The sequence below is a fragment of the Mobula hypostoma genome, chromosome 9 (assembly GCF_963921235.1).
Source record: "Mobula hypostoma chromosome 9, sMobHyp1.1, whole genome shotgun sequence".
Classification (NCBI taxonomy): Eukaryota; Metazoa; Chordata; class Chondrichthyes; order Myliobatiformes; family Myliobatidae; genus Mobula; species Mobula hypostoma.
Window position 1 is genome coordinate 148060796 of NC_086105.1, and position 23267 is coordinate 148084062.

The 23267-nt window shown below is 42.0% G+C and overlaps 1 protein-coding gene across 1 annotated transcript in view; it reads right to left on the minus strand.

Moving 5' to 3' along the window:
* The window catches only part of LOC134352157 (uncharacterized protein C16orf52 homolog B), a 140302-nt gene that overhangs the window by 24670 nt on the left and 92365 nt on the right, over window positions 1-23267 (minus strand). The window contains exon 2 of the mRNA XM_063059413.1: window positions 10951-11163. Coding sequence (XP_062915483.1) covers window positions 10951-11163 — 213 coding nt within the window. The remainder of the gene's footprint in view (window positions 1-10950; window positions 11164-23267) is intronic.

Here is a 23267-nt window from a genome sequence, read left to right on the forward strand (position 1 = left end):
GCAGCCAAACCTCTGCTGAAATGTTGAAGTAACTAAACACGAGATGTAATAACAAGAGAAGAAGTGAGGATACTGGCACAAACTGAGGAAGTGAGTGCAAAGGAGGGACATTGACCTTTTGTTCTGCCTCTTGTTTTCCAGCTGCCGCTGGCTGAGGCAGCCTGAGCTTGGTCAGCAGGAGTGGTTCCGAATGCAGTGCCTGGACTGTACCTGAAGGACGGTGCTGGGAAAGGTTATTTGACGTGTTGTGGAGAACAGCATTTGGAATGAGTGATGACAAGACCTCATAAATACAAAGGCTATCTTGCCATCTCTTTAAAAATTAAATGCAGAGTAGTATTAAATAGTAATAATGTGAGCATGATTAAGGATTCATCATTTCAGACAATCTGAAAATACTTCTCCAAGTAGTGAGGCTCTGGGAAAAGAGTTTGTAATAGAGCATGGCAGAAGACAGTGGAAATCAAATAAACAAGACTCAAAATTCAGATTTATTTATCACATGCACATTGAAATGCGGTGAAATGCAACTTTTGTGTCAATTTATTTATTTATTGAGATACAGTGTGGAATAGGCCCTTTGAGCCGTGCGGCCCAGCAACCTCCTGATTTAATCCAAGCCTAAGCATGGGACAATTTACAATGACCAATTAACCTACCAACTGGTACGGCTTTGGGATGTGGGAGGAAATTGGAGCACCCAGAAGAAACCTACATGATCATGGGGAGAACGTACAAACTTCTTATAGACAGCGGTGGAACAACCGACACACCCAAGGACGTGTTGCCACACACTCCAGCACCAGCATAGCATGCCCACAATGTTTAGCAGAACAACACAGAACATAAGCATAAGACCATAAGATATAGGAGCAGAAGTAGGCCATTCAGCCCATCGAGTCTGCTCCGTCATTCAATCACGGGCTGATCCAATTCTTCCAGTCATCCCCACTCCCCTGCTTTCTCCCCATACCCTTTGATGCCCTGGCTAATCAAGAACCTATCTATCTCTGCTTTAAATACACCCAATGACTTGGCCTTCACAGCCGCTCATGGCAACAAATTCCACAGATTTACACCCTCTGACTAAAGAAATTTGCCGCATCTCTGTTCTAAATGGATGTCCTTCAATCCTGAAGTTGTGCCATCTTATCCAAGACTCCCCTACCATGGGAAATAAAAACTTTGCCGTATCTAATCTGTTCAGACCTTTTAACATTCGGAATGTTTCTATGAGATCCCCCCTCGTTCTCCTGAACTCCAGGGAATACAGCCCGAGAGCTGCCAGATGTTACTCGTACGGTAACCCTTTCATTCCTGGAATCATTCTCGTAAATCTTCTCTGAACCCTCTCCAATGTCAGTATATCCTTTCTAAAATAAGGAGCCCAAAACTGCACACAATACTCCAAGTGTGGTCTCACGAGTGCCTTATAGAGCCTCAACATCATATTCCTGCTCTTATATTCTATACCTCTAGAAATGAATGCCAACATTGCATTTGCCTTCTTCACCACTGACTCAACATGAAGGTTAACCTTTAGGGTATCCTGCGCAAGGACTCCCAAGTCCCTTTGCATCTCTGCATTTTGCATTCTCTCCCCATCTAAATAATAGTCTGCCCGTTTCTTTCTTCCACCAAAGTGCTTAACCATACTCTTTCCAAAGTTGTATTTCATTTGCCACTTCTTTGTCCATTCCATTAAACTATCCAAGTCTCTCTGCAGGCTCTCTGTTTTCTCAACACTACTTGCTCCTCCACCTATCTCTGTATCATCGGCAAATTTAGCCACAAATCCATTAATCCCCATAGTCCAAACTATTGACATACATCGTAAAAAGCAGTGGTCCCAACACCAACCCCTGTGGAACTCCACTGGTCACCAGCAGCCAGCCAGAATAGAATCCCTTTATTCCCACTCTCACTTTTCTACTGACCAGCCAATTCTCCACCCATGCTTGTAACTCCCCTGTAATTCCATGGGCTCTTATCTTGCTAAGCAGCCTCATGTGCAGCACCTTGTCAACAGCCTTCTGAAAATCCAAGTACACCACATTTACTGCATCTCCTTTGTCTACCTTGACTGTAATTTCCTCAAAAAATTGCAGTAGGTTAGTCAAGCAGGTTTTTCCTTTCAGGAAACCATGCTGGCTTTGACCTATCTTGTCATGTGCCTCCAGGTATTCCGTAATCTCATCCCTAACAATTGATTCCAACAACTTCCAAACCACTGATGTCAGGCTAACAGGTCTATAGTTTCCTTTCTGCTGCTTCCCACCTTCTTAAGTGGCGGAGTAATTCCAGAATCCATCGATTCTTGAAAGATCATTGTTAATTCCTCTGCAATCTCTCCAGCTACTTCCTTCAGAACCCGAGGGTGCATTCCATCAGGTCCAGGAGATTTATCCACCCTCAGACCATTAAGCTTCCTGAGCACCTTCTCAGTCGTAATTTTTACTGCACAAGCTTCACTTCCCTGACACGCTTGACTATTCGGTATACTGCAGGTGTCTTCCACTATGAAGACTGATGCAAAATACGCATTCAGTTCCTCTGACATCTCTGCGTCTCTCATTACAATATCTCCAGCGTCATTTTCCATTGGTCCTATATCTACCCTCAACTCTCTTTTACTCTTTATATACTTAAAAAAGCTTATAGTATCTTTTTTGATATTAGTCGCCAGCTTCCTTTCATAATTCATCTTTTCCTTCCTAATCACCTTCTTAGTTTCCTTCTGCAAGTTTTAAAAAGCTTCCCAATCCTCTATCTTCTCATGGGCTTTGGCTTCCTTGTATGCCCTCTCTTTTGCTTTTACTTTGGCTTTGACTTCACTTATCAGCCATGGTAGTGTCCTTCTTCCATTCGAAAATTTATTTGGAATATATCTGTCTTGCACTTCCCTGATTTTTCGCAGAATCTCCAGCCATTGCTGCTCTGCTCATGTCCCCTTCCAGTCTACCTTGGCCAGTTACCCTCTCATGCCATTGTAGTTTCCTTTATTGCACTGAAATACTGACACATTGGAATTTAGTTTCTCCTTCTCAAATTTCAAAGTGAACTTGATCATATTGTGATCACTGTTCCCCAAGGGTTCCTTAACCTTAAGCTCTCTTATCACCTCCAGATCATTGCACAACACCCAATCCAGCACAGCAAATTCCCTAGTGGGCTCAACAACAAGTTGTTCTAAAAAGCCATAAGATGCGACAAATCAACAGCAAAGCCCCGTTCCTCCCCCCCACCCACACACATGCAGTCTTCCAACCCAAGGACAGGCCATCTTAGGCCTCCAGCATATTCGGATTTGCAGGCATCGGACCTTCGACTTCTCCAGCGGCCTTGCAGAGAACAGGGGCTCAAGATAATTGTTCTAACTTCTCGGCTTTTTTTAAAATATGGCAAGTGGATCAAGACAAAGTTAATAAAATTTTAACAAAGCAAGTAACTCGTCAGGGATGAACAACTAATCAGTTTTGCAACACTGATATGTCTAAATTAAATTCAAAAAGTAAATACTGTCAGATGCATATCTGCCCATCATATTGTGCATATCACCAACATATTGATGGGAATTACTAAGGCGGCACTACAGTGGCTACATCTCATTAGCAGTTTGAGGAGATTTGGTATGTCATCAAAGACTAGCAAATTTTTACAGATGTACCATGGAGAGCATTCTGACTGGTTGCATCATAATCTGGTACGGAGGGGTCATTGGACAGGATCAGAAAAAGTTGTTGAGGGTTGTAAGCTCAGCCAGCTCCATCATGGGCACTAACCTCCCCACATCTAAAACATCTTCAAAAGGCGATGCCTCAAAAATGCAGCATCTGTTATTAAGGACTCCCATCACCCAAGACATGCCTTCTCAGTGCTACCATCAAGGAGGTGGTACAGAAGCATGAAAACAGATACACAGCGCTTCAGAAACAGCTTCTTCCCCTCCACTATCAGGTTTCTGGATGGACAATGAACCCATGTATACTACCTATTTCCCCCTCTCTTTTTTCACTAGTTAATTTAATTTTTTATATTCAGCAGATTCTGGATAATTGGGCCACAGGTTAATCAGGGCAGCTACTTATTTGGGACACTATATCACTCAACTGAGACAGGAGGATGTTAGACAATATAGAAGCCGAATCTGGCCATTTTGGTCCATTGAGTCTGCTCCACCATTTCATCATGGCTGATCCAACTTTCCTCTCAGCCCCAATCTCCTGCCTTCTCCCCGTATTACTTCATGCCCTGACCAATCAACAATCTATCAACCTCTGCCTTAAATATACATACAGACTTGGCCTCCACAGCTGCCTGTGGCAAAAAAAAATTCCAGATTTACCACTCTCTGGCTAAATAAATTAGACCATAAGATATAGGAGCAGTAGTAGGCTATTCAGCCCATTCCTTATTTCTATTCGAAAAGGAATCCCTTCTATTCTCAGGCTGTGCCCTCTGGTCTGAGACTCTCCCACCACAGGACATATCCCCTTCCCATCCACTCTATCAACGGCTTTCACCATTCAATAGGTTTCAATGAGATCACCCTTCATTCTTCTAAATTCCAGTGAATACAGGCCCAGAGCAATCAAACGTTCTTCATATGACAAGCCATTCAATGCTGGAATCATTTTCATGAATCTCCTTTAAACCCTCTCCAGTTTCAGCACATCCTTTCTAAGGAGCCCAAATCTGCTCACAATACTCCAAGTGAGGCCTCACCATTGCTTTATAAAGTTTCAATATTCCATCCTTGCTTTTATATTCTAGTCCTCTTGAAATGAATGCTAACATTGAATTTGCCTTCCATACCATGGACTCAACCTGCAAATTAACCTTTAAGGAATCCTGCACAAGGACTCCCAAGTCCCTTTGCACCTCAGTTTTTTTGTACTTTCTCTTCGTATAGAAAATAGTCAAACCTTACATTTCTTCAACCAAAGTGCATGACCATACACTTCCCGAAACTGTATTTCATCTGCCATTTCTTTGCCCATTCTCCTCATCCAAGTCCTGCTGCACCCTCTCTACTTTCTCAAAACTACCTGCCCCTCCACCTATCTGCAAACTTTACAACAAAGCCATCAATTCCATCATCTAAATCATTGATATATAACGTTAGAAGCATCAGTCCCAACACAGACCCCTGTGGAACACCACTAGTCACCGGCAGCTAGCCGGAAAGGTTCCCTTTATTCCCACTCTTTGCCTCCTGCCAACTAGCCACTGCTTTATCCATGCTAGAATCTTTTCTGCAATGCCATGGGCTTGTTGCTTGTTAAGCAGCCTCACGTTTGGCATTTTGTCAAAGGCCTTCTGAAAATCCAAGTACACATCAACCGATTCTCCTTTGTCCATCTTGCTTGCTATTTCTTTAAAGATTTCTAACAGATTTGTCAGGCAAAATTTTCCCGAGGAAACCATGCCTAGTTTATCATGTGCCCCCAAGTACCTGAGACCTCATCTTTAATTATCAACACCAACATCTTTCTAACCTCTGAAGTCAGACTAACTGATCTATGATTTCCTTTCTTCTGTCTCTCTCCCTTCTTGAAGAGTGGAGTGACATCTACAATTTTCCAATCTTTCATTCCAGAATCTCGTGATTCTTGACAAAGAATTATTAATGCTGCCACGATCTCTTCAGCTACCTCTTTCAGAACTCTGGGGTGTACACCATCTGGCTCAGATGACTTATCTACCTTCAGAGCTTTCAGTTTCCCAAGAACCTTCTCTCTGGTTATGGTAACTTTTCTGACCCCTGGCACCTAGAACTTCCACCATATTGCTAGTGTCTTCCAAAGTGAAGACTGATGAAAATACTTATTCAGTTTGTCTGCCATTTCATTGCCTCCCATTACTACCTCTCCAGCATGTTGCCAGACAGTTTCTAACTAGCATCAGTTGCATGTACTTGTGTGCCCATTAGACACTACACCATACATGCTTAGAGCAAACTATTTTTAAATAGTGCAGTTGGATGTTTCTGGTAAGATGCTCGGTTGCAGTGGCTTCTATGGAACTAAAAGTGTTATTGTCTTTTTTATATGCATTTTCTATTATCTCAAGATTCTGCTGGACATTAAGAAATTAAAGTACTACAGGAGTACCCTATCAGCAAGTTGCTCGTTGGTAGAGAAACTTAAGGAGCTGGACTTGGTGCAGACCATGCAGCTGCCTGCATCAGAGAGATGTTGGAGGAGTCAGTGTGCAAAGGCAGTGTACAGTCTAACAGCGAATGATGTCTTAGTTGCTTTTCTTGTGATCACAAGACCCTGTTAGATATAGTTAATGTGGAATGCTGCAAGTTCCATTTATTGGCGGACGGCGGAGGAGCTGCATAGCCTCGGTCGAAGGGAGGATGAGGCCTCAGGCCGTGGCATTGCCTGTTTATAGCTGCCCAGGTGAGAGGCGTTGGAGTCGCTGTGCTCCATTGGGGTGGGGGTGGTGTGGCATGGCATCTAAACTGGAGTCAGCTCATTCACTTGGCAAAAGACAAGCTATATTGTGTTTGATGCAGACTGCTGCAACGTTCATGGACTCAGGGTCTTGGACTATATTTTTTGTGAGTCTCTATTTTATTGATACCTTATATGTGCTATATGTGCCTTGGGCTGTGTATGACTGTTGATACTGTATTTCCTACTTTGGCCCTGGCATTTGGCTGTATTTATGTATGGTTGAATGATAATTAAACTTGAACTTTAATGTGCATCTATTTTTTTTTTTAAAAAAACAAATTTTTGTCCCTGATAGTGGTGAGAAATAAAGCAGCAAGACAATCCAGAATTGTTTTGCTCACTGCAGTTTCAAGCAGTCAGGTTGGAGTTGCAAGAAATGGCCAGGATTGAAAATAAAATGATCTCATTGCTTCAGCAAGTTAGGAACTACAGAGAATTTGAAAGTATAGACAATTAGTTTGAATGCTACAATGAAAAAGATTTGAAGGATAAAATTGTATAAAGGCAGTCCATTATCTGCATGAGTCTACACTGATTCTGTTCATTTGCAGTCAATCAAAAGAACACAGCTGTGTACATACACTGGGTAGATTCCTCAGTCAAAAACCATTAGGAACTAATACAGTTTTATAGTACTGTAGTAGCATTGGCAGTGTTCTAGCTTGTTCTGTATTTCATTTAAGTACAAAATTTGTTACTCAGTTGATCTGTAATTTATCTTTTTTTAACACCTTTTTAAAAATTTCCATGAAAATTTAGTTAATTGGGACAGCCATTTAATTGGGCCAGAATGAACTGTCCTAATGAACTGGAATTCACGGTACATGTATATTTCCTATTGTAATTTATAGTGTTTCTTATTACATATTACAATGTACCGCTACTATCAAACAACAAATGTCGCCATATATGCCAGTGATGCTAAACTGGATTCTGATCCTTAGATGGATAAGGCCTTTTTAATTTGGAAAACCAAGGGAATAACAACTTTTTCAGATTTGTTTTTAGGGGATTGTTTAATGTCTTTTCTCAGTTAGTGGATAAATATGATTTACCTAATGTACACTCTTTTTTAGATATTTACAAATTAGGAATGTTTTACATGTTTTGCTGCCAAATTACCCTTCTGCTTATCCACCTAATATGACAGATGCTCTTCTTCAGCTTAAACCACTTCAAAAAGGGTTGACAGCTATAATTTATGAACGGTTATTGAATTTACGAATGATATCTAACGATAAAATTAAACGTGCTTGAGATTGGAATTTCAAGAGTCATTTTCAGATAATCAGTGGAGTAAAACTTTTCATTTGGTTAATAACTCATCTATTTGTGCCCATCATTCCTTGATATAGTTCAAGGTAGTACATTGGGCCCATATGTCAAAAGATAAACTAGCACGTATTTTTCCCAACATCAATCCTATTTGTGACAGATGTAATATTGAGGTGGCCACTTGAACTCATATATTCTGGTCTTGCATAAAGCTAGATAATTTTTGGAGAGATGTTTTTAAAATGCTATCAAAAGTCTGGATCTGGACCTACAACCTAATTTACTTACAGCAATCTTTGGGATGATCCCATCGGAAGCAGGAAATATTCTTGTTTCTGCTCAACGTATGATAGCCTTTTCAACTTTACTGGTTAGGAGAGCCAATTTATTGAAGTGGAAGGATTCTAATCTACCTACTGAATTTTATTGGCTCTCCTCCATTATGTCCTGTTTAAGTTTAGAAAAAATAAGTCGAACATTTGATACATCCTTTAAATTTGAGCAAATCTGGCGACCTTTTATTCAATATTTTCATTTGATTTGATTTATTACTCTTCCAATTATTTTTTTTGAAGATTTAGATTTGATCAGAAAGTCTTTCCGTTTTTTTTGGTCGTATCCTCAGAATGGACTGCCCAGTCCCTTTTTCCCCCCTCCTTTTTTCATATAGTGTAGTGGGTTTTTTTTTCTTTCTCATTTTAAACATCTAAAGTTTTTTTCTCTCTCTGTGAATCGATAAGAGGAGAATTAGCTGTCTTCTTTTTTATTATATACTACTTATTAGCTTAATACTATGTATGATTTTGATGTTTATTCACTTGCTGTTTGTATTGTTATTGATATATATATTTGAGATAATTTTCCTCTTGTTTGTATATATGCTCTTTTTAAATCAATAAAAAGATTAAGAAAGAAAGAAAGATGAAATAAGGTCATCAGTGCAGGCTTGGTGGTGGTGTTAAGAAAACACAGCAGAATCAAGCTGACATGCTGTGCACTGTAAAATTATACTGTAGCTCTCCAAAGCAATAATTTAGTCAAAGATGGTCTTGCCCCAGGCCAAGATCAGCAATTTCTAAATGACAACCCAAATTGAAGATTAAAATACAGGCTTGTATTATAATTTGTACAAAGAAAATGTAGTTAAAACATTAAACATGCAGCTCAACAAATTAATATTTGCTTGTAGATAATAGAAAGACACTTATATCAATGTTTTAGCAACACACATAAAAGTTGCTGGTGAACGCAGCAGGCCAGGCAGCATCTCTAGGAAGAGGTGCAGTCGACGTTTCAGGCCAAGACCCTTCGTCAGGACTAACTGAAGGAAGAGTAAGGGATTTGAAAGTTGGAGAGGGAGGGGGAGATCCAAAATGATAGGAGAAGACAGGAGGGGGAGGGATGGAGCCAAGAGCTGGACAGGTGATAGGCAAAAGGGGATACGAGAGGATCATGGGACAGGAGGTCCGGGAAGAAAGACAAGGGGGGGGACCCAGAGGATGGGCAAGGGGTATATTCAGAGGGACAGAGGGAGAAAAAGGAGAGTGAGAGAAAGAATGTGTGTATAAAAATAAGTAACAGATGGGGTACGAGGGGGAGGTGGGGCCTTAGCGGAAGTTAGAGAAGTCGATGTTCATGCCATCAGGTTGGAGGCTACCCAGACGGAATATAAGGTGTTGTTCCTCCAACCTGAGAGTGGCTTCATCTTTACAGTAGAGGAGGCCGTGGACAGACATGTCAGAATGGGAATGGGACGTGGAATTAAAATGTGTGGCCACTGGGAGATCCCGCTTTCTCTGGCGGACAGAGCGTAGGTGTTCAGCAAAGCAGTCTCCCAGTCTGCGTCGGGTCTCGCCAATATATAAAAGGCCACATCGGGAGCACCGGACGCAGTATATCACCCCACCTACGCTCTGTCCGCCAGAGAAAGCAGACACCTACACCTATGCTCTGTCCGCCAGAGAAAGCAGGATCTCCCAGTGGTCACACATTTTAATTCCACATCCCATTCCCATTCTGACATGTCTATCCACAGCCTCCTCTACTGTAAAGATGAAGCCACTCTCAGGTTGGAGGAACAACACCTTATATTCCGTCTGGGTAGCCTCCAACCTGATGGCATGAACATCGACTTCTCTAACTTCCGCTAATGCCCCACCTCCCCCTCGTACCCCATCTGTTACTTATTTTTATACACACATTCTTTCTCTCACTCTCCTTTTTCTCCCTCTGTCCCTCTGAATATACCCCTTGCCCATCCTCTGGGTCCCCTCCCCCCTTGTCTTTCTTCCCGGACCTCCTGTCCCATGATCCTCTCGTATCCCTTTTGCCTATCACCTGTCCAGCTCTTGGCTCTATCCCTCCCCCTCCTGTCTTCTCCTATCATTTTGGATCTCCCCCTCCCCCTCCAACTTTCAAATCCCTTACTCACTCTTCCTTCAGTTAGTCCTGACGAAGGGTCTCGGCCTGAAACATCGACTGCACCTCTTCCTAGAGATGCTGCCTGGCCTGCTGCGTTCACCAGCAACTTTGATGTGTGTTGCTTGAATTTCCAGCATCTGCAGAATTCCTGTTGTTTGCGTATATCAATGTTTTGCCAGGCAATTCTGGGCCACCTCATAGCTCCCAAATAACATCATAATCAGTTTAGTTTAGCTGCAAGTCAGCATTCAGAGCCAGCCAGATTAAAAAGATTAAGGCGTCAAGGCCGAGGGCGAAAGACAAACCAATATTCAGTTCACTGCTCCATGAGGCTTTACTTGCTCCAGCACTAAACTGACTCTGCAACTGTGGCCTGCAGCCACCTGTGGCTGTCGACCAACTTTCGGGGACTCAGCAGGTCACATCCTGTGTATTATATGTATACTTTTAAAAAATTGTTTGCACAATTTATTCTTTTTTTTTGCATATTGGATGTCTTTGTCGTGTGGGATTTTTTGTGAGTTTAAGGTGATTGGAGGAAAGTATGGAGGAATATCAGAGGTAGGTTTTTTGTAAAACCACAGAGCGCTGGGTGCATGGAATGCACTGCCAAGGCAGTGGCAGAAGCAGATACATTAGGGACATTTAAGAGACTCTTAGGTAGGCATGGATGATAGAAGAATGGAAGATTATGTGGGAGGAAATGGTTAGATTACGCTTAGAGTAGGTTAAAGGGTTTTCACAACATTCTGGGCTGAAGGGCTTGTAGTGTTCTATGAAATTAACTTACTTCCAGCAAAGGCTATCCAACGGGCATATTTGGTGGTTTCTCTTCTCCAGTGTGATGCCACCAGCAAACCACACGTTACCGTTAATGAAATGATGCCCATGATGATGAAAAAGAGTGTTGTGACCCATTCAGGTGGAAGACGAGGAGGGACACATGTTCGGTCACGGCCATGGATCGTTTGACACTGGCGAACAAGGCCAACTGTCAGTGCACCTGCAGGAGCAGAACAGACAAAGCAAATTACCCTTCAGTTTTATACAGCGTGCAGCAGTCAACACTGTGCACCTACAGACACAGCCACACAAATCCTCTGGAGGTCCCTAACCAAGTTAGAGACAACATGGTAGTGTTGCAGTTAGCACAACATTATTACAGCACGAACAACCCAGGTTCAATTCCACTGCTGTCCATTAGCAATTTGTACGTTCTCACTGTGTCTGTGCAAGTTTTCTCTGGATGATCCGGTTTCCTCCCACATCCCAAAGATGTATGGGGTTACTAGGTTAATCAGTCACATGAGTGTAATTGGGTGGCCCAGAAAGGCCTGTTACCCTTCTGTATCACCATCTAACTATCTAACTGGATGAAGGGATAGATAAATAACTAAGTTACTGCTACACTGATAGCTTGTCACCTGACAAATGGAAGCATCTTATTATGATCACAAGTACTGAGATACAGTGAAAGCCATCCGTACTTACAATTTCAAAACACAAGTATAAAGGAAATCAGTAATAGAATTAAAATATAGTGCTACAGTTACAGAGAAAGTGCAGAGCAGGCAAACAATAAGGTGTAAAGCCAAGAGGAGGTAGATTGTAAGGTCATGCTAAGCTAGTGTAGCGTTTGGGGAAAATAACAGCTGTTTCCTTCATTACAGTACCGGTCCTCACCAGCCTAAAAAGCTGCAATTTATGCACAGCCTGCACTATGAACAGGTGTTTCCGAGACCAGAGGGATGGGTTTGTGGCTGCTGTGGGGCTTCACACATCATCTGCCACCTGGGACCTCATTACCAACCTGTGAACTGTTTGGATTCAACAGTACTTCAGTGGGTCAAAGGCATCTTTTTTCTTCCAGGGTCTCGCTACATGTTGTGGGCAAGGAAACCACCACTGGGAGAGACTAGCAAATTTCTAGTTGAAGAGCTTTCTAACTGCATCACATCTGGTATGGACAGGACACAGTACAGGATTGGAAAAAGCTGCAGAGGGTTGTAAACTCAGCCACCTCCATCATGGGCACCAGCCTCCCTGGCACTGAGAACGTCTTCAGAAGGTGATCCCTCAAAAAAAAACAGCATTTATCATTAAGATCCTGCATCAGTGAGGACATAGTCTCTGTTATTACTACCATCTGGGAGGGGATACGAGAGTTTGAAGACACATACTCACCATTTTAGGAACAACTTCTTTCTGCCATCAGATTTCTGAAAGGACAACGAACTAACCTATGAACACCACCTCATTACTTTTGATCTCTTTTTGCACTACTTAATTTATCTTTAAAAATATAGTTCTTACTGTGATTTATAGTATTTTTAATTTATTGCACTATTGCTGTTGCAAAACAAATTTCACAACGTATGTTAGTGATAATAAACAAGGGATTCTGCAGATGCTGCAAACTCAGAGCAACAGACAAAATGCTGGAGGAGCTCAGGTCAGGCAGCATCAATGGAAATGAATGAACAATCCTGATGAAGGTTTGCAGCCTGAAATGTCAACGGTTTATTCTTTTCCATAGATGCTGCCTGATTTGAATTCTTCCAACATTTTGGATAATAAACCTGATTCTGACAATTTACCTCATCATGACCTTGCATCTTATTGCCTGCCTGTGTTGCACTCTCTCTGTAACTGTTACATTTTATTCTGCATTCGGTTATTGTTTTACCTTGTATTACATCAATGCACAGTTGTAATAAAATGTTCAGTATAAATGGCATACAGAAGTTTTTCACTGTACAGTACCTTGGTACATACGATGATAATGAAGAGAAAACAATTTACAAACCTGAATTTGTTTTTAAAAAAGATTATCTACTGAGTGGCAGGGTGGAGCTATGCCTCTACCAAAGGTGTAAGCTGTTCCTGCCCTCCACTAGCTTACAGACCTTGGGCAAAGTCTAGCACCTGTTTAGCAATTCCCCCCCCCCCCCACCCCCGATCAGGGTCACGTGAAGCCATGGGAGCAGATGGTGGATGGTCGTGTGAACAGCTGGTGCAGATCACAACCTGGTTATGTGACCACTGACACCAGGGAGACAATCTCAGAAGAATATTGATAATGGCTGAGGTCACCAGTTTTGTAAAGACACTGCCCAGAAAGCTGCATTGGTAAACCACTTCTGTAGAAAAATTTGCCAAGAACAATCATGGTCATGGAAAGACCACGAATGTCCACATCATACGGCATGGCACATAACGAACAAACGAATGATTGATTATATATTAGACGTGGACAGTTTTACTCCGTACACAATACTTAAAATTAGATTTCAACTAATTGTGCGCATCACTCACAGGACATCAGATGCCTCCTAAATAGTACAGCTCGACAATACTTTGTTTTGCATGCTATCCACTCGAGGTGTGCATTGAGGTAGTACAAGGGAAAACAATAACAATGCAGAATGAAGTATTACAGTTACAGAGAAAGTGCAGTGCAGGTAGACAGTTAGGTACAAGGCCACAGGTAGATTGTTAGAATTAGGTTTATTATCACTGACACAAGTTGAAATTTGTTGTTTTGCGGCAGCAGTATTGGTATTGGTGGCATCCGTTAGTCCCGCCAATGTCCTCTCCAGGGCGCAGGCCTGGGCAAGGTTGTATGGAAGACCAGCAGTTGTCCATGCTGCAAGTCTCCCCTCTCCACGACACTGATGTTGTCCAAGGGAAGGGCAAGGGCCGATACAGCGTGGCACCAGTGTCATCGCAGGAGTTGCCAGAATGAGGTTGAAGGCAAAGTCGGACTGCCTTAGGGGCTCCAGCTCCGGATTTGTCCTCAGGGTTTACTCCCGAAGCCTTTCCCATGAGTGGGTATGGCCACAAGACAGCGGAGGTTTGAAATCAGAGTTTTCCCTCTCTTAGATGGATTGCCTTCCCAGGCTGACGAGCTCCTTCTACCCGAAGCACTAGTTTTAAGGCGCCAGGACCCACCTTCACCCCTTCTCCTGTCAGTAGAAACAGTTCGCTGGGCTTAAGAGGTTAAGCCACACGAGATGGCCAGGAGTTGGACTTGGTTGCCAGAGGCTATTTGAGACGTATGGCGTGAGGAGCACTTTTAGGTAGTGGGAGCTTGTCCCCACTACCACTCCTCAGCTTGACAACCTTGGAACAGTAGTACAAATTAAAAAAGTACTATAAATTACAATAATATATAAAAAATAAGGACAGCAAAATAGTGAGGTTGTTTTCAAAGACAGTTCAGAAATCTGATGGAGGGCAAGAAGCTGTTCCTAAAACATTGAATGTGTGTCTTCAAGCTCCTGTACCTCTTTCCTGATGATAGTAATGTGAAGCAAACTTGCATAGAGAGAAAAAGGTTCAAAATAACTACTTCCAGATCATCCAGCAGTTTAACTGTTATGGAGACTCACACGGAGGTTTAACTGACATAGACAGACAGGTGCAATCAGTGCAATATCTGATCGGCAGCCCCAGATCCATAGACTCTTCCTGTCAAAAGGGGCAGAACAGTAGCATAGTGGTTAGTGTAATGCTTTATACAGTGTTCAATTCCTGCCACTGTCTGTAAGGAGTTTTTAGGTGATCCCCATAATCTTGTGAGTTTCCTCTGAGTATTTCAGTTTCCTCCTGCATTCCAAAGATATACAAATAGTAAATTGTGGGCATGCTATAACAGTGCCGGAAGCGTGGCGACACTTGCGGACTGCCGAGCACATCTTCAGACTTTGTTGTCTGTTGGTGCAAATAATTCATTTCACTGTACTTTTCAAGTTCAAGCTCAAGTTTATTGTCAACTAAACGAAACAACCTATCTCCAGACCACAGTGCACTCACAAAACATATCACACAAAGTGCAAAAAAACAGAATATTCCATGTCAATAAAATATAATTCAAAGTGCATGTAGTGCGCTGCACAAGTAAACAACTTGCTGTCCTAGTGATGACACCTCAGTGGTGGCAGGGTCTTCATTTCCATAGATGCAGTCTGACCTGCTGAATTCCTCCAGCTTTTTTTTTGTAATTCAAATTTTTATTATTATTTATTCTTATTTTACAAAACAGCAGAGCATGTCATAGAGCAGATAGAGTACAGCATATTTACACAGCCATCCCATGACAGGAAAACAAGTAGAACTTACAGACAGAAAGAAGTTCTAATTTAAGTTTAAATTAACATACAACCAAAATTGATCCCATGCATCTTGCACTTTTCCCTCACTGTTAATTCTTCCCAACATGTGTTCATATGATGAAATCGTAATCAATTCCTTAGTCCATTCCTTCACAGTGGAACATCTGGGTTTTTTTTCCCCAGTTTTGCATTATAATTCTTGCAGCTGTGATGAGACCCACCTTTAAAATAGTGAACTTGTCATTGTTTACATTAGGTATCATTGTCCAATCACCCAGGAAACAAAGCCGTGGGCACAAGGGCAGTGTGGAACCCGACCAACTCCCCAACAAATCAAGAACTTTACACCAAAATGGACAAACCATGGAACACTCCCAAATCATGGGAAAATATGTGCCCACCTCATTTTTACGTTTCCAGCATAAATTATTATCAACAATCCCCATTTTGTAGCGTCTAATTGGTGACCAATAATATGTGGACTATCTTATATTGAATACATTTCCCTCTCGCTTCCCTAATATGTCTACCCACATTTGATAAAATATTTGACCACTCATTATCTTCAATATCGCTTCCAAGATCCTTCTGCCCTACTGCTTTGAGATTGTTACATGATTCACCCACAGAATGCTTGAACATTTTATAAAACACTGATGCTTTATGAACTTCCTGTGGTAATGTAAAGTACTCAGTTAAAGGGTTACTTTGTGGGTCATCGTTTTTGAATATGCTACTAACGCAATGTTTTATTTGCAAATACTTCCAAAATTTCCCTTTATCTACAAAGTTATATTTCCTCTGCAAATCCACATATGACATAAAAATCCCATTCTCATAGAGATCGCCTACTGTATTTACACCTTTAATTTTCCATTCTTTCCAGTACACCATTCTTTTCCCAATGCGTATCTCAGGGTTATTCCAGAGCGACAAGTATAACTGGTTTAAATGTGACATTCTACAAGCTTTATGAATTGTACTCCACACACTCCTCCAGTATTTTTGAGCATTGCTTTAAATTTCCAGCGTCTGCACAATCTCTCATGTTTGTTCATTAGTATGAGGGACGAAGCTGTTACCCAGTCCAGCGGTCCTAGTCCTGATGTTCCTGTATCGCCTTCCTGATGGTGGTGGGTCAGAGAGATTGTGGAATGGGTGGGATCCACATCAATACTTCAGCAATGCTCCCGGTAAATGTCACAAATGGGGGTGGGAGGGAGACCCCCCTCCCCCATTAGATATAAGGTAATCTTATATCTTTTCTCTTTTCAAAGTGACAGGTGAAAAACTGTACTTCAAGGCATGATATTGCCTATAACAAAAGAGAGCAAATGAAGACCCATTTGTGTTCTGTCTGGATCTCAGCTGGAGTGATACTGGCAGCGTTACCCCGAGGTAAAGAGAGGGATGAGGCTGTTCTTGATTAGAGAGCATTCTGGATAGCTAGCCAATGACAAATGTGAGAAGAAAGGCTAATACACACAGAATGCTGGAGCAACTCTGCAGGTCAAGCAGCATCGATGGGGAAAGATGTTTCAGTTGAGACACTGACTCTTTATTCCTTCCCATAGATGCTGCCTGACCTGCTGAGTTCCTCCAGCACTGTGCATGTGTTGCTTTGGATCTCCAGCACCTGCGAGATCTACACAATCTTTTAATTTTTAAAAAGAAAACTTAGAGATACAGCACAGTAACAGATCCTTCCAGCCCACACTGCCCAATTACACCCATGTGACCAATTAACCTACTAATCTGCATGTCTTTGGAATGCAGGACAGAACTGGAGCATCCCAGGAAACCCATGCAGTCACAAGGAGAATGGACAAACTCCTCACAGACAACGGTGGGAATTGAAATGTGGTCACTGGCAGAGCTAAGACAGTGCCAAATGGCGGCCTCTTCAAGCTCATCTGTGGAAACAGTTTAAATTCCTCTCTTTAATGTCTCCTTTTTGCCTTTTCAAGGTGGCTGGGGTTCTATTGAGATCCCTGATACTACAATAACACTCAAAACTGTGGTTTTTCTTGACGACGAGTTCCCGTTCTTGGGGCTCACCGACCGGCCATTTTCTGACATTCTCCAGGCATGGCATAGAATACACCAGGGTGCTGCCTGCACAGCCCTGTGGATGACCAATTGCAGGCCAGTGCCGACAACTGAGGCATCATGGGAGAAGGAACATCAGGATTTGGTGGCAGCAGATGCTGGTCTCTGTACTCAAGTGATTGCTCCCTCTCTCTCTCGATGGTGGGGAGAGCTTGCTGCTGATTCTCAAGTCGGAGAATCTTGGAACGAAAAGCAACGCAGCAGATTGTAAAATCGTAACAGCGACTGTTTATTGGTCTCCCCTTTTGCTGTGAAATGGGTGACATCTCTTTGTGTCTTGTTAGTGAGAGCACCTGTGGCATGTCAAACTGTTGGGTAAACAATAGTTTTTTGGTTGACTGCAGATCACGGTCTCTCTTTGGGTGCTTTGCGATTGCTTGGTGAGTGGTGGGTGCTGACGCTTTCTGCTGAAATGTGGGGGTGGAGAGTAGAAGTTTGATGCTTTGCTGCTGCTTGTGCGGGGGAGAAGGGAGGGAGTTTTGGGGTTGTAACATTTTTCTGTTCATTCTTTTGGTGTTCTCTTTTTCATAGACGAATGTGAAGAGTAGAATTTTGAGGCTGAATACAGTATACATTCTCTGATAATAAGTGGAACCACTTATAAAGCGATGTGCTACCATGCTGCCCTTTCTAAGACTCTTGTGTTCATAAAAACAAAGGTTGCTTTGATTTGGAACTTGGGGGTTGCAACACCCTCCACAGTTGGATAGTCCCACCCAAAATTGTGAACAAAATCTCATACCAATGGCCTTGGTACTAAAGTGCAGTAGTCAGCTATGGAGCTTGAGGCTGCATTAAATAATGGAGAACAGAAAAAGATGGAGAAAATGGGGCAAGAAATAAATAAATATGGTGTGAGGTGAAGAAAAAACAGCCGTTAGTCACAGGATCACTGAAACATCCACTGTATGTACATGATTTATTAATGTCTCACATGTTTAGGGAACTATTAAAACAAACGGCTGAACTGGGCAAGTCTTTATTTATTCATCAAATTCTGTGGTAAAGCCTTGCAATGCGAGCTGCAGTCGGGGGAATGAAAGTTTGAAAAGCCACACTGGGTCCCTTTTATGTCAACTATAACGGCCACGGTGTCTCTAGAAAACACGTAATGATTCATTAAAAGCAAGCAAAAAATTTTCCTGCTGCTTACAAATTGTGAAACTTGTGAATTCGTTAAATAGAAATTAAACTACAGGGGAAGTTGAAGGAGTGCAAGTACGCCCAGTGTGGTAGCATTCAGCCTCCTCTTGAATCAATGGAGGTAGAGTGCCACGTAGGAAAATTTACTGCAGCAAATTGTTTATTCTGGCACTTAGTGGCACAGTAGCATTTGAACACTACAGCTGAAAACATGCGGCATTGTACATCATCCGGAAGAGTAAAGGGGGAAATTAAAGTGAAAAATAGCATTCTTATTCAAGGATTTAAAATGAAGAGATCTTTCAGGGAATCTGCCACCCTCCTTCCCTTTCTTTTGGCCACACAGTCTTCAACAGCATGCCCAAGAGACATGCAAACAGACATTTCAAAGCAGAGAAACTGTACAGTGAATATCAGCCATTTCCCTGCACTCCCCTGAGCTCTACATTTACAACTGGTATAAGAGCACCACAGTAACGTAGTGGTTAATGCAACACTATTACAGCTTGAAGCTCAGTTTGGTACTGTAAGGAGTTTGTAGGTTCTCCCCTTGAGCGCACAGGTTACCACACATTCCAAAGATGTACCGGTTCGTAGGTTAATTGCTTATTGTAAATTGTCTCGTGATTAAGCTAGGTAGTGCTTCGTGCTGGGCCAGAAAGGCCCATTTCATGCTGTATCTCTAAATAAATAAATCAAAATCAAATCATTGACCAGCTTTACTGCCCAGTTCATTGGAAAGCGTTCCCATACATGATGGCCGAGACAGAAAGAAACTAATGGAAGTAGTTGGATTGGATTCCTACTGCAAATTGTGAAATATGTTTCTGGGAATGAAGATGGTCCTTTGATAAACAAAATGGAAATAGAAGTTGGGAAAAAATAAAAATGAGATGAGCCATGGCACGTGGGATCCTTTCTTTTAAGATGATTATCACCAATTTGGCTATACATGCTCAAAAAGGTGTGCCCACAATTCGTGAATAAGTAATGTCTAGAGATGTTAGCAAGCTCTCTTCTTGCTGCTGCCATCAGGAAGGAAGTACAGCAGCCTCAAGTCCCCACTACCAGGTTCAGAAACAATTATTATCCCTCTTCCTTTAATCTATTTGTACAGTGTTATCTTTTCAACATTGGTTGTTTGTCCACCTCTATTTTTTTTTATTGATTCTATTGTTTCTTTGTATTTTATTATGAATACCAGTAAGAAAATTAATCTCAGGGTAGTATATGGTGGTCTGTATGTACTGTACTTTGATAATAAATTTACTTTGAACTTTGAAAAATAATATTCTAATTTTGAAATAAAGATTAGCTTTACTTGACACATGTACACCAAAACATACAATGAAAAGCCTCATTTATATCAACGAACACTTTCCGAGGATGTGCACAGTGAGCACCAGCTGCAAGATTGGAGTTCAATTCCCACCACCGTCTGTAGAGAGTTTGTACGTTTTCCCCCAACCATGTGGGGTTTTTCCCAAGTGCTCCACACTCCTCCCACATTCCAAACCCATACAGGTTAGGGGTGGTAAGTTTTGAGCATGCTATGTGGACACAGGAAGCTGGTGGTGTAAAGTGTTACACTAACCTCTATGCTGCTGTACTGCCCTTTTGTGGACATGTCATCTTTAACATTTCCCATCAGCAGACATCCTTTAATCTAGCACTGTACAATGAACATCAACACAGAGGTATAATGAACTCCACCATGGATGGTCTCAAGCCCAGCTGTTAAAGAAGGGCTGGGCGTGGGGCTAGCAACCCCATTCCATAAAAACCTCGAACTGGAGAAACGGCAACAGAACCTCTGAAGAGCTCATCCCTGGGAGAGGAAGGAACTTCGCTTAGAAGACATATGAAATTGCGCGGTGAAAGTGAAAATTTCGGCCCAGGACAGAGAGTTGCTATCTACGCCTATGTCCAGTGGAGGTGATGGACTCAAGAAGAAGACAGCATACCAAACTAAAACCTATTTGGTTCACATGTTAAAAAGTATTTTGGGGCATTTAAAAATACTATGTAAATGCAAATCTATTTCTTTCCCTGCCTGAGACAAGAAAAAAAACACAAGTAAATTGTACGATTAAAAAATGTCAGTTCGGCAACAGATGAATGTGGTAAGGCAGTATATATACGCTGAAATTGCCAACATATGTTGTTGCCGTACTCTATACAGGAGCTCCCGAGTTGGAAAATACTGCCGGAGGCAAGCACAGAGGAGAATTCACGAGCCTCAAACACTGAAGCCACCTACCTTCACCCACCCTTTCTGCTTCAGTTGTGGCCATCTTCAAAGTTAATGGCTATAAAATGTAGCATACAGTGTGTAGGCAAGAAGAAAATTCTAAACAATTACCACTGGCCTGAGGTTACTCCTACATACATTGAACCAAACCCATGCCAATGAAGCGCTGATTTGCTGAAAACATTCAAACCACAGGGATCAGTCATTTTAAAATACAAAGTCGTGTTTATTACCATATGCATGTACAGTACTGTGAAAGTCGTAGGCACCCAAGATTTTTATATATTTTATCTTAGGAGTTTATTATTTGTCTTCTGCATTACTGTTTCAGTAGAAAAGAGCAAATTTTAGATTCCATTCATTTTCCAAAACATTAAACGTTAGAGGATTTTTTTGTATTTCGTAAAGAAAGTAACATTAAGTGACAAACCACTTTTCAAAAAAACTTGATTACTTTGTAAGTATGTAGCCCAGTGCATGATTAAACAAAAATAACAAACAGGTGCTAATGATCAATGACAGAATGAGTTGAATGAATTAAACTGATTAACAAACGGAAATGGGTGTAGAAGGAATCAAACTGGGTGAAAGACAACCAAACTAAAAGGTGAGGGTGTTGCAGATGTGAGTTAACCTTTAAATCATCAATTCTTATACCATGGCAAGAGTGAGCATAGCAAATGGACACAAAGTAGATATCCTGGTCTCTCCCAAGCAGACATTTTGCAGCAGACAGGAGTTTCAAGATGTGCTGCCCAAGCTGTTCTGAAGGAGCATGGAGAAACAGGTAAGGTTGAGGAACAGAAACACAGAGGTTGGCCATGGAAATTGAGCGCAGCAGAGGAGAGATAAATCAAACTGACTCCCCCCACTAAATCGGAAGAAGTCCAGTACTATCAGCTCTGAACTCACAGAAACCACTGTACAGTCTGGAGAAGTCTTCATGGAAGAATTGCTGCCAAAAAGCATTCCTCTGAAGTGGAAACAAAGCCAAGAGACTCACCTATGCACAAAAGCACAAGGACTAGGATGCTGAACAGTGGCAGCAAGGCTCTGCACTGATGGGTCAGAATTTGACATTTTTGGCTCAAACAGGAGGCAGCTTGCCTGTAGAAATGCTGAAGAGCGCTACATGGAGGAGTGTCTGCAGCCACCAGTGAAGCATGGCGGAGGTTCCTTGCAGGTTTGGTGCTACATTTCCGCAAACTGAGTTGGTGATCCGGTCAGAATTAATGGAATCCTTATTGCTGAGAAGTACAGGCAGATTCTCATCCATCACGCAATATCAGCAGGGAGGTGTCTGATCGGTCCCAACTTCATTCTGCAGCAGGACAATGACCCCAAACACGTGGCCAAGATTATAAAGAACTTCTATCAGCGAAAAGGACAAGGAATTCTACAACAGGTGGTACGGGCTCCACAGAGGCCTGATCTCAACATCATTGAGGCTGTCTGGGATTACCTGGAGAGACAGAAGCAAGTGAGACAGCCAAAGTCTGGGGAAGAACTGGGGCAAGTTCTCCAAGATGCTTGGAACAACCTACCAGCCAATTTTCTTAGAGAACTGCATGAGAACGAACAGAATTGATGCAGTTTTAAAGGCAAAGGGTAGTCACAGTAAATATAGATGCAATTTCACTTTTTACTGCTTACTGCTTTTTCCAGTAATTTTTTTTGATATTTAGAAATTCTCTTTATTTTTAAAAGCGTCATTGTTTTACTGAATTTTTTTTATGTGCCAAAGACTCTTGCACGGTCATGTATGCACAGGAAAAACAAATTAAAACGATCTACACAATTTTTGGCAAGAAAACAGATGAAGTCCAAAGCCGTGGTGCTGCTAAACTGTAGTGGTGATGAGGTTAATAAGCATGCTGGTGAAATCGCTACTATTTTATTTCTCTATTTATTTAGAGATCCAGCACGGAACAGGCCCTTCTGGCCCAACAATCCACCTATTTATGACTTACTGCACTCTATGACACTGGCATTTAGAGTCACAGAAAAGAACAGCACAGAAAAAGACCCTTTGGCCTACCTAGTCCTTGTCAAGTCATTTAACTGCCTATGCCCACCTGCACTGGGACCATAGCCCTCCCATACTCCTAACAACTTAAACATTGAAATCGAGCTCACGTGCACCACTTGTTCTGGAAGTTCGTTCCACATTCTCATGACCCTTTGAGTGAAGAAATTTCCCATGTTCCCTTTAACTTTTCACCTTTCACCCATTTGACTACGAGTTGTAAACTCACCAAACCTCAGTAGAAATAGCCTGCTTGCACTTACCCTATCTATACTCGTCATAATTCGAAACATAGAAAACATACAGCACAATACAGGCCCTTCGGCCCTACCTTAGAACTAGCTAGCCCTCTATTTTTTGAAGCTCCAGGAGTCTCTTAAAAGACCCTATCGTTTCCGCCTCCACCTCCGCCACTGGCAGCCCATTCCACGCACTCACCACTCTCGGCGTAAAAAAACTTAACC